General features: G+C 43.2%; 1 protein-coding gene and 1 pseudogene across 1 annotated transcript; both read right to left on the bottom strand.

Annotated features, from left to right (window-relative positions):
- Positions 1–4131: 4131 nt before the first annotated feature.
- LOC133970962 (methionine-R-sulfoxide reductase B1-A-like) lies at positions 4132–4816 on the bottom strand (annotated as a pseudogene).
- Positions 4817–9896: 5080 nt separating this feature from the next.
- LOC133971518 (methionine-R-sulfoxide reductase B1-A-like) lies at positions 9897–11900 on the bottom strand. The gene is made up of 4 exons (XM_062408913.1): positions 11756–11900; positions 10895–11037; positions 10680–10794; positions 9897–10496 (listed from the first exon to the last, which is right to left on the bottom strand). Exons 1-4 carry the CDS (start codon positions 11808–11810, stop codon positions 10477–10479), a joined length of 333 nt encoding a protein of 110 aa, XP_062264897.1. The 5' UTR covers positions 11811–11900; the 3' UTR covers positions 9897–10476.
- Between the last annotated feature and the right edge of the window lie 14 nt (positions 11901–11914).

The raw sequence follows: 11914 nt of genomic DNA, 5'->3' as shown, positions 1-11914 counted from the left end.
ATTACTTTTCTATCATGTTGAGTGAATGTGAATAAATCAAATAACTTGTGAAAGTAACTTGATTAGATTAAGTTACACAAAAGTTGTAAAATGTTACTTTTATTTATTCACGTTCAAATGTGACATTTAACATTGAACTTACAGTAACTGATAAGGTTGCATGAAACTGTGAATGTAGTTTAAATACATGAAGCTAGCATTTTGGGCAAAAACTGTTTGTGAGTGCACAAAACCATCACAAACACTCAAGATTACTAAAGAAGACATTCAAAATGTCAAATCAACTTGCCAAATCAAGTCAAAAATACCTCCATGACGGCTTCAGGATACTGGGAGCGATGTCGATTATAGGTTCCTGATTGGGTTATAATCACTGAGGAGAATAAAGAGCTCAGGCACCTCTGAACAACTTCTACACAGAAGTTAGCAATCAACATAACCAAAGGAGCAATTTTGACTATTAAGACCACCCATCTGGGGCCTGTGGGGGGGTTTCAGGGTTCACAAAATGTATGTAGAGACCATATTTATACATGTGTTGCAAACAAAGAGACGTGTATGATCATATAAGGAAAGGAACATGCACAACTGGTTGTTGTCCTCATTCTTATTCTCTCTTTGGCAGATCCACATAACTTGATGTGGATCTCACATGAAGCTGGGATTACTGAACAAGATGACAGAGGATGAGCAGCCACAAATTGCAGGGAGCCGGGATTAGCTGGGTGCAGTTTGGACGAGAGGGAGGGAGACAGCCTGTGGCACAGTACCCGGGGAAAGACTGAGGCAATTACTTTCTTCCCCTCTGTAGGGTTCAGCCTCTGTCTGCATTTTAGCGTGTTTGCATGAGAGTGCCGTGAACCTCTCCAGGCGTTGGGCGAAGGCCTCTGACATCTCTGTCCACGCGCTGACACAAATACGCCTTTTCCACAGTCCACCGCTGCCCCGGCTATCTCTGAACCGAGCCTCCGTTTAAATCGTTCAGCTGAAATCCAAAACCGCTCCTGAGATTTCCATACTCTCTGAAGACGGCGTGTTTGATGAATGCTTCCTGGCCTCTGGCACACTTTTGTCTGGGAATCCATTTGATCATTCTCACCAGGCCCTGACTCTGAAACTCATGCAGCAAACTAGGAATTAATTATATATTTTTTTAAAACAACGGACACAGCTTGTCCACAGTTTCTTTCTGGATTATGGTGGCTCCCTTTGAGGCCTTTCAAACCCCCTGTAAGTCTGCGATGGAAGCAGATAAAGAAGTTGACATGTGGGCATAGAATCAGCCAGTGGTTAAAACCTCCTCTGTTATCCCTCACTCAGCACAGCCTCCCTGAAAATAAGGACCTCTCTCCCTGATCCCTGTGAACAAAGCCAGTGCCACACACCTCAAGTATTCTTTTGAAGTTTCAGACCAACCTGCGCCGCTGTCTTGGGGTCCTGTCTCCCTGAAACAGATCAGAACACAGATAGCGAGCGATGTTTGAAAATACATACGTGTTCAGAACCCCTCTGTGTTATTGAAGCTGGGGGAGCTCAAAACAGGAATGTGCTCATGTGATAAAGATGACAATAAAGCAGCCGAGGCCATTGAAACTTCGCTTATTGTTTATTTTCTCACTGGAGCCCTCATACTTGGGATTTTACGAGGCGCTTTTTTGGCCTCACCGGGCAACTTTGCATCTCTCACATGTTTTCACCGTCGACGTTTTGCCGGAAAGTACAGAAATGTGAGGTTTCCCATTGTTTTTTCCTCATTGTAATTGTGTTTTTATTACTCCTCATTCCACATTTACAGTGTTTATAACCAATACGGCCCATAAAGATATGCGTTTCATACACCCGCACCACATAAAATCTGTTTATACACTCTGTAAACTACACATCATTTAATGTTGTGGTTCACTGCCGGGCCTGCCAGAGAGGAAGGGCGAAAAACAGAATCCTCATTTTGGTTTTCACGGCCTCCGTCTCTTTCAGACACATGCTGTCCGCACAGAATTACAACGATGCCCAACTGGACCTGGACCGGATGCGGATTCCAGAACTTTCTTTTGATCCAGAGCGGAAATCACATTCCAGTGTCATGTATAAAAACTTTGTTTGGCCTTTCATTCATTACTCAGAGGGAGACAGATGTTTGGCCAGTGTACGTACTTGTGTCTGAAACATGTGGAGGGCAGCACCACTATGTGTGGACGGAGACACGTACATAGACGGCAGATATTACTCCTTGATGAAAGGCGTTTTCTCTCTTTCCGTTACAGTCCCGCTTTCAGGAGCTTTTTATTCCTGCCACAGATCGATCACAGCTTCTGTGGCGTGTGAAGCAGAGCCGCTGGATGACAGATGTTTCTGGGAAATGTTGCCTCAAACGAACGAGGGTGTACTGCCATGGTATGTGAACGCAGAACGAGAAACCACCACTTAAAAACAGAAGCAGGTGCAGTGCCCGTAAACATCCACATCCAAGCGACGAGCTCACATAGGTTACGATTAAAACAAGATGTCCCCTGAATGAGTCAGCCTGGCACGCATATGTGCAGTCGGACCTTGGGGCTCGGCCTTCGGGAGCGGGGCAGCTTTGGACCCATCCTGGTTTAATGTAGTTAAGGAACATGTCTGCATGATGAGCCCCAGAGGTCAGTGGAGGAGAAGTGGGGTCTGTCTCACGATCCTATCAAAGGATTACCACTTCCTCCTTCCTGTTTACTTCCACTTGGCCATACAGCTGCGCCCAGAATCCGACCTGAAGGAGTGTTCGTGCAGATAGCCAACGTCAATTACAGCCCTGGGTTCAGAGCCATTTCCTCTTCATCGCTCATTCTCACATTTAGGACACTTCAGTCTGTGTGCCAGCTGTGTGGCAATACAACAAACAATGCACAACAAGGTCTGATCAGGCACTAATGAAGAACTTGAGGTAAGGCAACATAAGGATTAGAGACAGTCCATGCACTGAACTTTGCTTTATTCACGTAAGATGATCGCACTACTCGCCTTGTACTTTCTACTAGACTTTATTGACCGTGGTGGCAGCTGATCATAGACTATGATTAAAATTAGACTGCTAATTGTCTATCTATGTGTCTGTCTGTCTGTCTGTCTGTCTATCTATCTATCGGCTGCTCCCTCTGAGATGAAGGGAGAAAAAGAACAGTGTCTATCACAGGAAATGATTGCTGTCTATGCTTAAGTTTTTTTTTTTAATACCACAGAGCACTGCCGTCTATGAATGTTTGCACTTCCTCTCTTAATCCCCGGGCTGCCACTGAAGCTTTCATCTCCTTCTGTGATCTCTCTCGCTCTTTGAAATGAGCATCTCCACACCTGCTCATCCCAGACACTTAGACAGCATCGGAGCTGTTGAACGTTCTCTCTCTCTCCCCCTGCACCCCCGCATCCTCACTTTGTATAGAATTCCACATCTTGCTCCGGCCAAGAAATGGTTTTCTGACTTACCTGGAAAACTTTGCAGAGTAGAGAAACATAGAAGCTCCATACATCCCCTGACATGGACTGAAATAAGTCAGTTGTTCTGGTGCAGATGAGTTTGTGACTCTGCTTTTGGAAACAGGCCCGTGGCTTTTGGTTGGGGGGGGGACGGGGGGGGGGGGCAGCAAGTGGACACATTTTCCTCGCTTAAAACTTTTGCCCAGCTCTGTACATCTCTATTATTTCCCCATATGTACGTCCAAAGTGATGCATTACAGCGCAAGAGGATAGTTTTTAGGGCAAATAGCACCATCAGCTGAAAGAAATATGCAACTGCACATTTGAGGAATGCTTTGAGGTCTGTCATGTACATTTCACATGTGGTAGATTCATTTGAGCTGAGGCCTGCAAACAATGTGCAAAACTAAGAGAAGCGAGCTCCGTATTCTCGTAACCATTAAACATCTTAAAGTCTTTGCCAGAGATGGAGGTTAAGCATTAAATCACACAGTACAAATTAATGTGGCTGAGTCTACATGACCCAGTTTCAGTTTTTTAATGGTTTATAAAAAGTAACTCAGACCGGTCTGTTCTTCCTGCTCAATGAGGCCAGGGTCCATCAGTGCCCTGGAGACCGACATGGTTTTACCACAGAGCACGTCATCCACTGCCTGCACCTGCAGCAACAGAGCTTCTCTTCTAGTGCTCACCTTTCTGTCCATCAACCTTTTCTGTGAAGGGAAAAGAGGTTCAAACAGTGGGTTAAACAGAGGACGATGATGAGGGTGGTGAGCGTCATTAGAACTAGCCAGACAGAAACCACACAGATGCACTCACCCATAGGGATGAACCACAGTGAGTTGCTGAATATTCAGAAGCGTGACAGACCCTCTCTCGGGCCGTCATACAAGAACTCGTGGCCCAATCCATTGCCACACTTTCCACAACAAACCTGGGACCAATAGATCTAGAAGATTCAAGTCAAAACACAATTCCTTTAAATCAGAGTTAATAGCAGGTCCACTGTTGAAGTAAATTCCACTTAGTCTTCATTCAACAAATATTAAGTACTGCTGATTCTGCATTATCTACCTTTAGGGGTCCCCACGCTTCAGGCTCGTTGGAGACACTGTCCCCGTGGATTGTTTCTGAGAAAGCTGGCCAAGAAGACAACTGCTCAAACTTTGACCTGCTGGAAAATAACTTCAGAAAACACGTATAAATACCTGAGAAACCCCAAAAGATTTGTTTTTGTTGTTGTTGTTGTGATACAGCGGGGGTCTCCATTCCCCTTGACCTTAAACCTTGCTCTTGCTTTTTGTGACTCACGAGGCTGGAAACGATTTTTCCCTTCTTCTCCCCCAGAAAAAAAACAATATGACATTTCATCCAAGTCTCAGCCCCTTAAAACCAAGACTAGTTTCCCCTCAGCTAGTTCAGCAACATGAACTTTCACAAAGAACCACGTGGCCTAAAGGCCGATATATGCTACTCCATTTTAACCGAGACGTTCACATGGAAACGCCATCGCCAAAGTGTAACGCCCTGTCCGATCACCTCGGAGAGCTCAACATACACCTCTGATTTTTCTAACTATACGTCGGCATGACAGAGAGCCTAGGGATACCCCTTGGCTGTGATTGGTCCGCTAACGACATCATTGCCAGAATGTAGTTTGAGGGAAAGTAGGGATAGTGAGAAGATGAAACAACTCCACCTGGGGAGTTTCAACTCCAGGAAATACTAATACATGTTACGTGCAAATTATGTTTCCGAACACGCGTTTCTTTAAACATAGCAGCCAAACGCTGCACTTCTCTATTTCTCTACAAACAAGAAGAGCCTGGATAATTTCTCTTTGTTATTTAAGATTTAAATGCCTCTGTGATTCATAATTTCCGTCTCAACCTCTTGATTCGTTTGTTGTTGCTCTTATTTGTTGGAACGACGGATCAATCAATCTAAAAAGCTTTTGTCAGGTAGAGAACGAGGAGATGATCCATCTATCTATCTATCATCTATCTATCTATCTATTTAGTTACCGGGCAGATGACAGTTTTTCTTGGGGGGCTTTATGGCAAACTGCCAGATCCAACTTTTCCTTCTACATTAATACTGCATCATTTTGAAGATCTATCATGTTTCTATATTTCTTGACATTAATTTACTGAGCAACTTATTAGATATCTGGATAATAAACCGGTGAATACAACACCTCCACTGTGCTGTAAGTGCAAGGTCATTCTGGGACAGTGTTTCTGCATCTCATTGATTCAGTGGTGGGTGGGACGTTGTTCCACTGCTGACCACCGGGGGCAGAGTACACCTCTATCATAACTAATCATTATTTAGCTGCACTTCTGATTTTCTGTGAACTTTCAGGATAAAAGAAAAACTATTTAGCAGATTTGAGGATTAACCTCTTCCTGTCTCTCTCTCTCTCTCTCTCTCTCTCTCTCTCTCTCTCTCTCTCCATAGAGTTTCATGTTTCATCTACCACCAGCAGATGAGGCCTGTGTGTAGCGCGTTCGCCCCTCACCTCACATGAGGCTACGCCAAGGACGTGAAGTCCGAAGCCGACGCTCGCGCTCTCATGCTGCAGGGGGTTGACCTGCCGACTGACGAGAAAGAGAAACTTGACGGAGTTGGTGTGCTCAAGGTGCATCTCAATCAGACGTTCACACAGGACAAGAGGACGACTGCCATGGTGTCTCTCCAGAAAACAAGTAACGATACCTTTTGCTTCTGTTTCAGATCGGAGGAAGGAGTGATGTGAAGGTGAACGAGAAGAAGGATCGCGTGACCGATGCTGAACGCCAACCGGGCAGCTGTGATCGGTCAGTGAAACACATGCACACGCTCAGATGAAGTAAAACTCTAACTTTCTGTGACAGATTTTCAGTAGTTGTGCTCCACAGAGGTCCTGTGAGGGATCAGTGGGGATTTTAAGGCGGGGGTGTGTGACACCATGATATGTAGAATTTAGATCTCAAAGGTAAACAGTTAAATAACAAATACTCATGTAGACTTAGGGTGTTCACATACATTTGGTTTCCTAACTAACTCTGCTATTTATACATACAATTACAAGGAGCAGCTTAACTGGTGTCAAACAAAAGCAGGCATAATAAAAATCCACATGTAGATGTTGTACGTCTTCAAATCCTCCGTTTATTATGTTTATAAAGTACAAAGTCATTCCAAATAGTTCCAAGAGATTTAACTAGAGTTAAACAAGCCTGAAAGGATAACATTGATTTTACTTTTGTGAAAAACAATTCCATTAATCTGCTTCCTTTCCTTCCAATCAGGTGTTGACATCATCAGGAGGGCGCTGCGTTTCCCCGCCATGACCATCGCTAAGAATGCCGGCGTGGTGGGTTCACTGGTGGTGGAGAAGATCCTCCAGTCATCAGATGAGATCGGCTACAACGCCATGTTGGGAGAGTATGTCAAACTTGGTGGAGAAGGGCAACATCGACCCCCCCCCCCCCCCCCCCCCCTACCATTTAAAGAATCTGCTGAACCAAGAGCAGAATCTGGAGATTCTGACGGGTTTTTGGGACAGGAGGCTTTTTACACAGGTCGCGACTCTTTTCTCGACCTCTGGTTCCTTCTGACGAAAGGAGAGAAGCAGCATCTCTGGACAGCCCCACATCGTACACAGGTCCTTGAACAGGACCTTGTGGAGTTTATCCATGATTTTTGGGGACACGTCAAAGTCAATATCTTGGACTTCGGCCCATGTTTTTTCAAACAGGTTTTGAGAGACGTCTTTTGGTTCGCCAGGGAGAAAGGTCATCTTGGACTTTAAATACACTCGAGTAACGAGCTGGTCGATGAGGAGACTGAGATACATCTTTTTGCGGGACTCTTCTCGTTCCTTCGCAGTGTCGATCTCTGAGACCCGAGACACTACGATTGATTCAATCCCCAATAAAGCAGAGGTCACCCTCTTGGTGTAGTCACCGGCCTCTTTAGAGAACCACCAGTTCATCAGGGGCAGGGAATTTTTCACTCTCTCCTTTATGTCCGCGTACATCTTTCTGTGGGACTTAGGAACAGAAACTTTCGTCACAACAACTGGATTCGCCTCGAAAGTGTCACATGTGATGTACCTATAGAGGACATTGGAGAGGACGGGGGCGTTTTCAGGTGAAACTCTGTTCTTGGTCTCTGTCAGAAGCAGAGACCCCACACTTTCCATCAGAGACTTGAGTGACTCCCTGCTCTGGACTTTGGTCCCCTTAAAGAACTTCTTCCGGATTTCTGTCCCCATCTTGAGCATCGATGCTGTGCCAAAAAGCTTTGCAAAAAGCTTCCTGATCTTCTGCCCCACTCCTTTCCAAAACCCTTTGGGGCTCTTTGAGAATTTGGAGCCTCTACATGAATCAGATGATTCACTGATTTTCTGACAGATTTCATCTGCCGTAGATTTAAGCTCCAGAGACGATTCAGATATCAGCCCACTCAGGTCCGATTCGGCCATCTCATCCACAAGGAGTTCGATGATGCCTCTAAACTCCTTCATAAGGATTTCCTGGACAGCCTCACTTTCCCCACTGTCCCTGCTGCGGACGGTTGATCCTGAGGATGATGCTCTGTCAGAGTAACGACTGTGTGATGTGGAGTCAGTGTCTGAAGAGGTTGAGGTTGTTCTACCCTGAGAAAGCTTATTTAAAAGATCCAATGTCTTTTGACTACGTAGTTTTGGCTTGGACAAGCTCTTGTTGTCCAAAACAGAGTCCCTAAATACTCTACAAAGACAACTGACCATTTTCTCCACTTTGTTGGCTGTGGTCTGGTGACACCATGGTGGTCCACTGGACTGTATGCTGGTGGAATGGGAATGCAGCCTGGCGTTGATGCTCTCTGTCACCTCCTCTGCAAACAACTCTGTGAATTCATCCAAAGTCTCACAGTTGGTTGAGCTGCCCAGTGCAAAAGAGAGGGCGTCTACCAGAGTGGACTTGACCTTTTCTACGGTCACAGACATGCCTTCATTTCCAAGAGTCGCTAACAGTTTGGAGGAAGCAGTCGATGTCATGTTTATGACAAGTTCTGCCAACAGAAACCTTGTGACACTGTTCGGTGCACTTAATTTTAACAGCCTCCAGTCCTCCGCAATTAAGTTGTTAAAGACATTGTCAATGTGCGGGCGAATATCATCGAATGTTATATCGGGTAGCTCTAATTCACGAGATGGACCCATTGTGAAGCTGAATCAGAAACTCTTAACTAAAATCTCTATTGATTGCAAGTCTTGCAAGCTCTTCTTAATAAATCCTGTAAGTAGTTCGGTTTATAGTCAGGTGAAAACCAACGTCTTAGTATACCACATCTCATCATAGACATGTAAAAGGTCAAAGGAAACTTTAAAGGAACATATGAAAGATCAGATCCAATATATAGTGAAACAAAGATAAGCCTCGCCCCCATGAAAGGCATCTTGACAACCTTGTTGGTTCAACTAATTATTTTGCTTTCCTCACATAGGGCAATAAGGGATACAGTAGTAGTAATGCACCCTGACATTGGATGCCACCTGCCAATGAACCGAACAAAGAAGCAGCAGCAACGGATTTTTGCATATAACAATAAAGAATAAAGATTAATTTAATGAACTTGAAGAGCTGTTTTGTATGTGATGTGTGTGAGTGTTTAGCTGCTTTCAGACATTGATAGAATCCAGCTTTTAATGATGCGACCGTTGCATTTGTGTTTGTCAACAAGCCCCTGCATGTCCAGGTCATGCGTCAACAGCTCCCTTCTGCTTGTGAAACACCTCATCTTATTCTCATTGAGCCACCATCACAGAACTGCACTAAATATACCTGTCTCAATTCATCATTTTATAATAATATTGTCTTTTGCACACTCTGTCTACATATTCTTACACTCACAGTATATTATATTATCTATTGTATCGCCAAATACTTATATTTATACCCGTACTATATATCATATATTATATCATACTTTGTATATTCTTTGTATATATAAGTCTATATACACATATTTTAGTTATACATGTGTACATGTTATTATTATATTTTACTATTATTATATATACTGTTGCTATTATTACTATATACTGCTATATTGGTATAATTACTATCATATATAAATATATATTATATACTGTACTATTTTTTAATACTGTCTAACAATAACATTACCATCATATCATCAGTACTATTGCCATCATCTGTCACTGCACCTTATCTACCTATTTATCTTGTGTTTCTGTTTTTATTCTTACTACCGCAATATTTTATATTTTATTCTATTGTATTTTTTTGTATTCAAATGTACCGGCTGCTATGACGACTTAATTTCCCTTCGGGGATGAATAAAGTAATCTATCTATCACATAATTAGTACGCCAATTATTAACAAGAAACGGAAAACTTGAATTGGAGCGCTTTCATTTCCTCCAGGAAAAAGAAACAAGATTAACAGCATGAATTTTAGTGTTGTTTTTTTATTCAAAGATATTTATTGTGTTCTTTTTGCATATTACTTAGTTTGAACCTTCGCATTTCAGAGGTGACGGCAGTACCCAGAGACACTGTTAGCATTACCGTCAGAATTATTTAATTTGAATGAAAATGTGATTTATCTATCGTGATTTTCTACACACATCAAACTGAAACACATTGTTGACAATTTAATTAAATAAATACATTGTGGGACCATTTGTAAAAGGTTAATCTCGTCTTAGATTTCAGTTTCCCAGTGAGATATAGCTTAAAGAAACTGCCCAAGACACAATCAATGTACATCAGCATTCAATCTGTTAAAAGTGACTGCGACATCAGGGAAGGGTTCCGGTTTACTGAGTTTGTGTTGATTGCATAATACAAAAAAGCTGCTGAGACCCGTCTTCTGTTCTAGCTGTCCAGTGAGGCCATCCATCCTTCAGAGGCCTGGAGCTCCCTGACCGGGCTTTCTTCCAGGACTCCTCATCCGCTGGCCACACCTTCAGCCGCTCAAAGACACTTCTACAAGTACAGCAACGCGTCCTCCACCCACCAGCTCACCTTACTGTCCATCAACCTTATCTGGGGAGAGCAAAGAGAGGCAGGGACATGTTTGGTAGTGAAGGATGGAAACTGTGTATGACGACTTTGGGGAATACATGAATAATACAAGTGGACTTTAACTGCGTCATTTCATTTAAGACACATACAAAAATATGTAACAATAACAATGGCAACGTCTGTGTTATGATCTGACTGTTGTACCTTTAGGGACGAACTTCAGTGAGCTGCTGAATATTCAGAAGCGAGACGACCCTTTGGATGGCCCGTCATTCACAAACTCATGACCCAGTCCATTTCCACACTTCCCACATAGCACCTGGAACAACACGTCACACACACACGTGAATCAGGAGTTTGTGTCACGCTAGAGTTTTACCCTCCACCTCCTCGGAGGGATTCAGGTTATCTGAGTGTACCTTGTACGCTCCAGGTCTCTCCTTGTGTTTGGACACACTGTCTTCCTGGACGGTCTCCGTGAAGGCCGGCCAGGGGGACGAGTGCTCATACTTGGAGCGGCTGGAGAACAGCTGGTGATCACACTTGGAGCAAACATAAACACCTGAGAAGTAAAGGATGGGAAGTTATTATGAGAGTAAATATAGAAAAAGCTATCAGACTTCAAATTACTTTTATATAAGGATAAATATATTGAGGTAACCTGTGATAAAATGAGGTTTCTGTCACTTTGGAATATCTTTTAAAAGAGCTTAGTATATTAATGCATCACAGCTAATATTAATTGTTTTTATATTGATTTAGTTTTCAGTATGTAGCTTCTTATGTTAATTTTAACGTTTGCAAAGTGTCTTCTAAAACTGTGAAAAGCGCTCTATAAATAAAATGTATTATTATTACTATGAACATTGCATTTGTGTTTATTTAAAAAGGTGAATTTCTTAAAAAGTTGGTGCAACTACTCGTTACTTAAGTTAACTAACATCCTGTTTGATAACACAGCTGTTGTGTAACAGCAACATGCGTAACAAAGGTCTAGGAGCTAACAAAGTTTCCTCGGTGTTTCCCTGCCGGTAATTCCATTTTCTTTCACCGTGTAAAAAGTGCCCAAACTTCTTAAAGGTTTATATCCATCGCTACAGTCTGAAGGAGCACAGTGGGGAGATACAGACAAATACACACTGATGTGTACAAAGTTATTCGCTCTCACAGGTAGTGGCTAGCTAACTGTGCTAGTTATGGTTCACTCCACGTCTGCTGAACAGCAACTGTTCCGCGTGGAAGCTTGAAGCACAGTGAAGTCGTGAAAGTTGCGAACGTACCTGGTTTAAAATGGTCTTTAAAAACCTCCCCGCCGAAGAAGGAGCAGAACGACATCACTTCGCCGTTGAGTTCGTCTGAGGAGCTTCTTTCTGTGAGCGGCGCTTACACCGGTGGCAAGAACACCACTTCCGGTAGTGAGTCCTCCTTCAAAATAAAAC

Source organism: Platichthys flesus, chromosome 16 (assembly GCF_949316205.1).
Source record: "Platichthys flesus chromosome 16, fPlaFle2.1, whole genome shotgun sequence".
NCBI classification, from domain to species: Eukaryota; Metazoa; Chordata; class Actinopteri; order Pleuronectiformes; family Pleuronectidae; genus Platichthys; species Platichthys flesus.
This window is presented reverse-complemented; position numbering and strand designations above follow the sequence as displayed.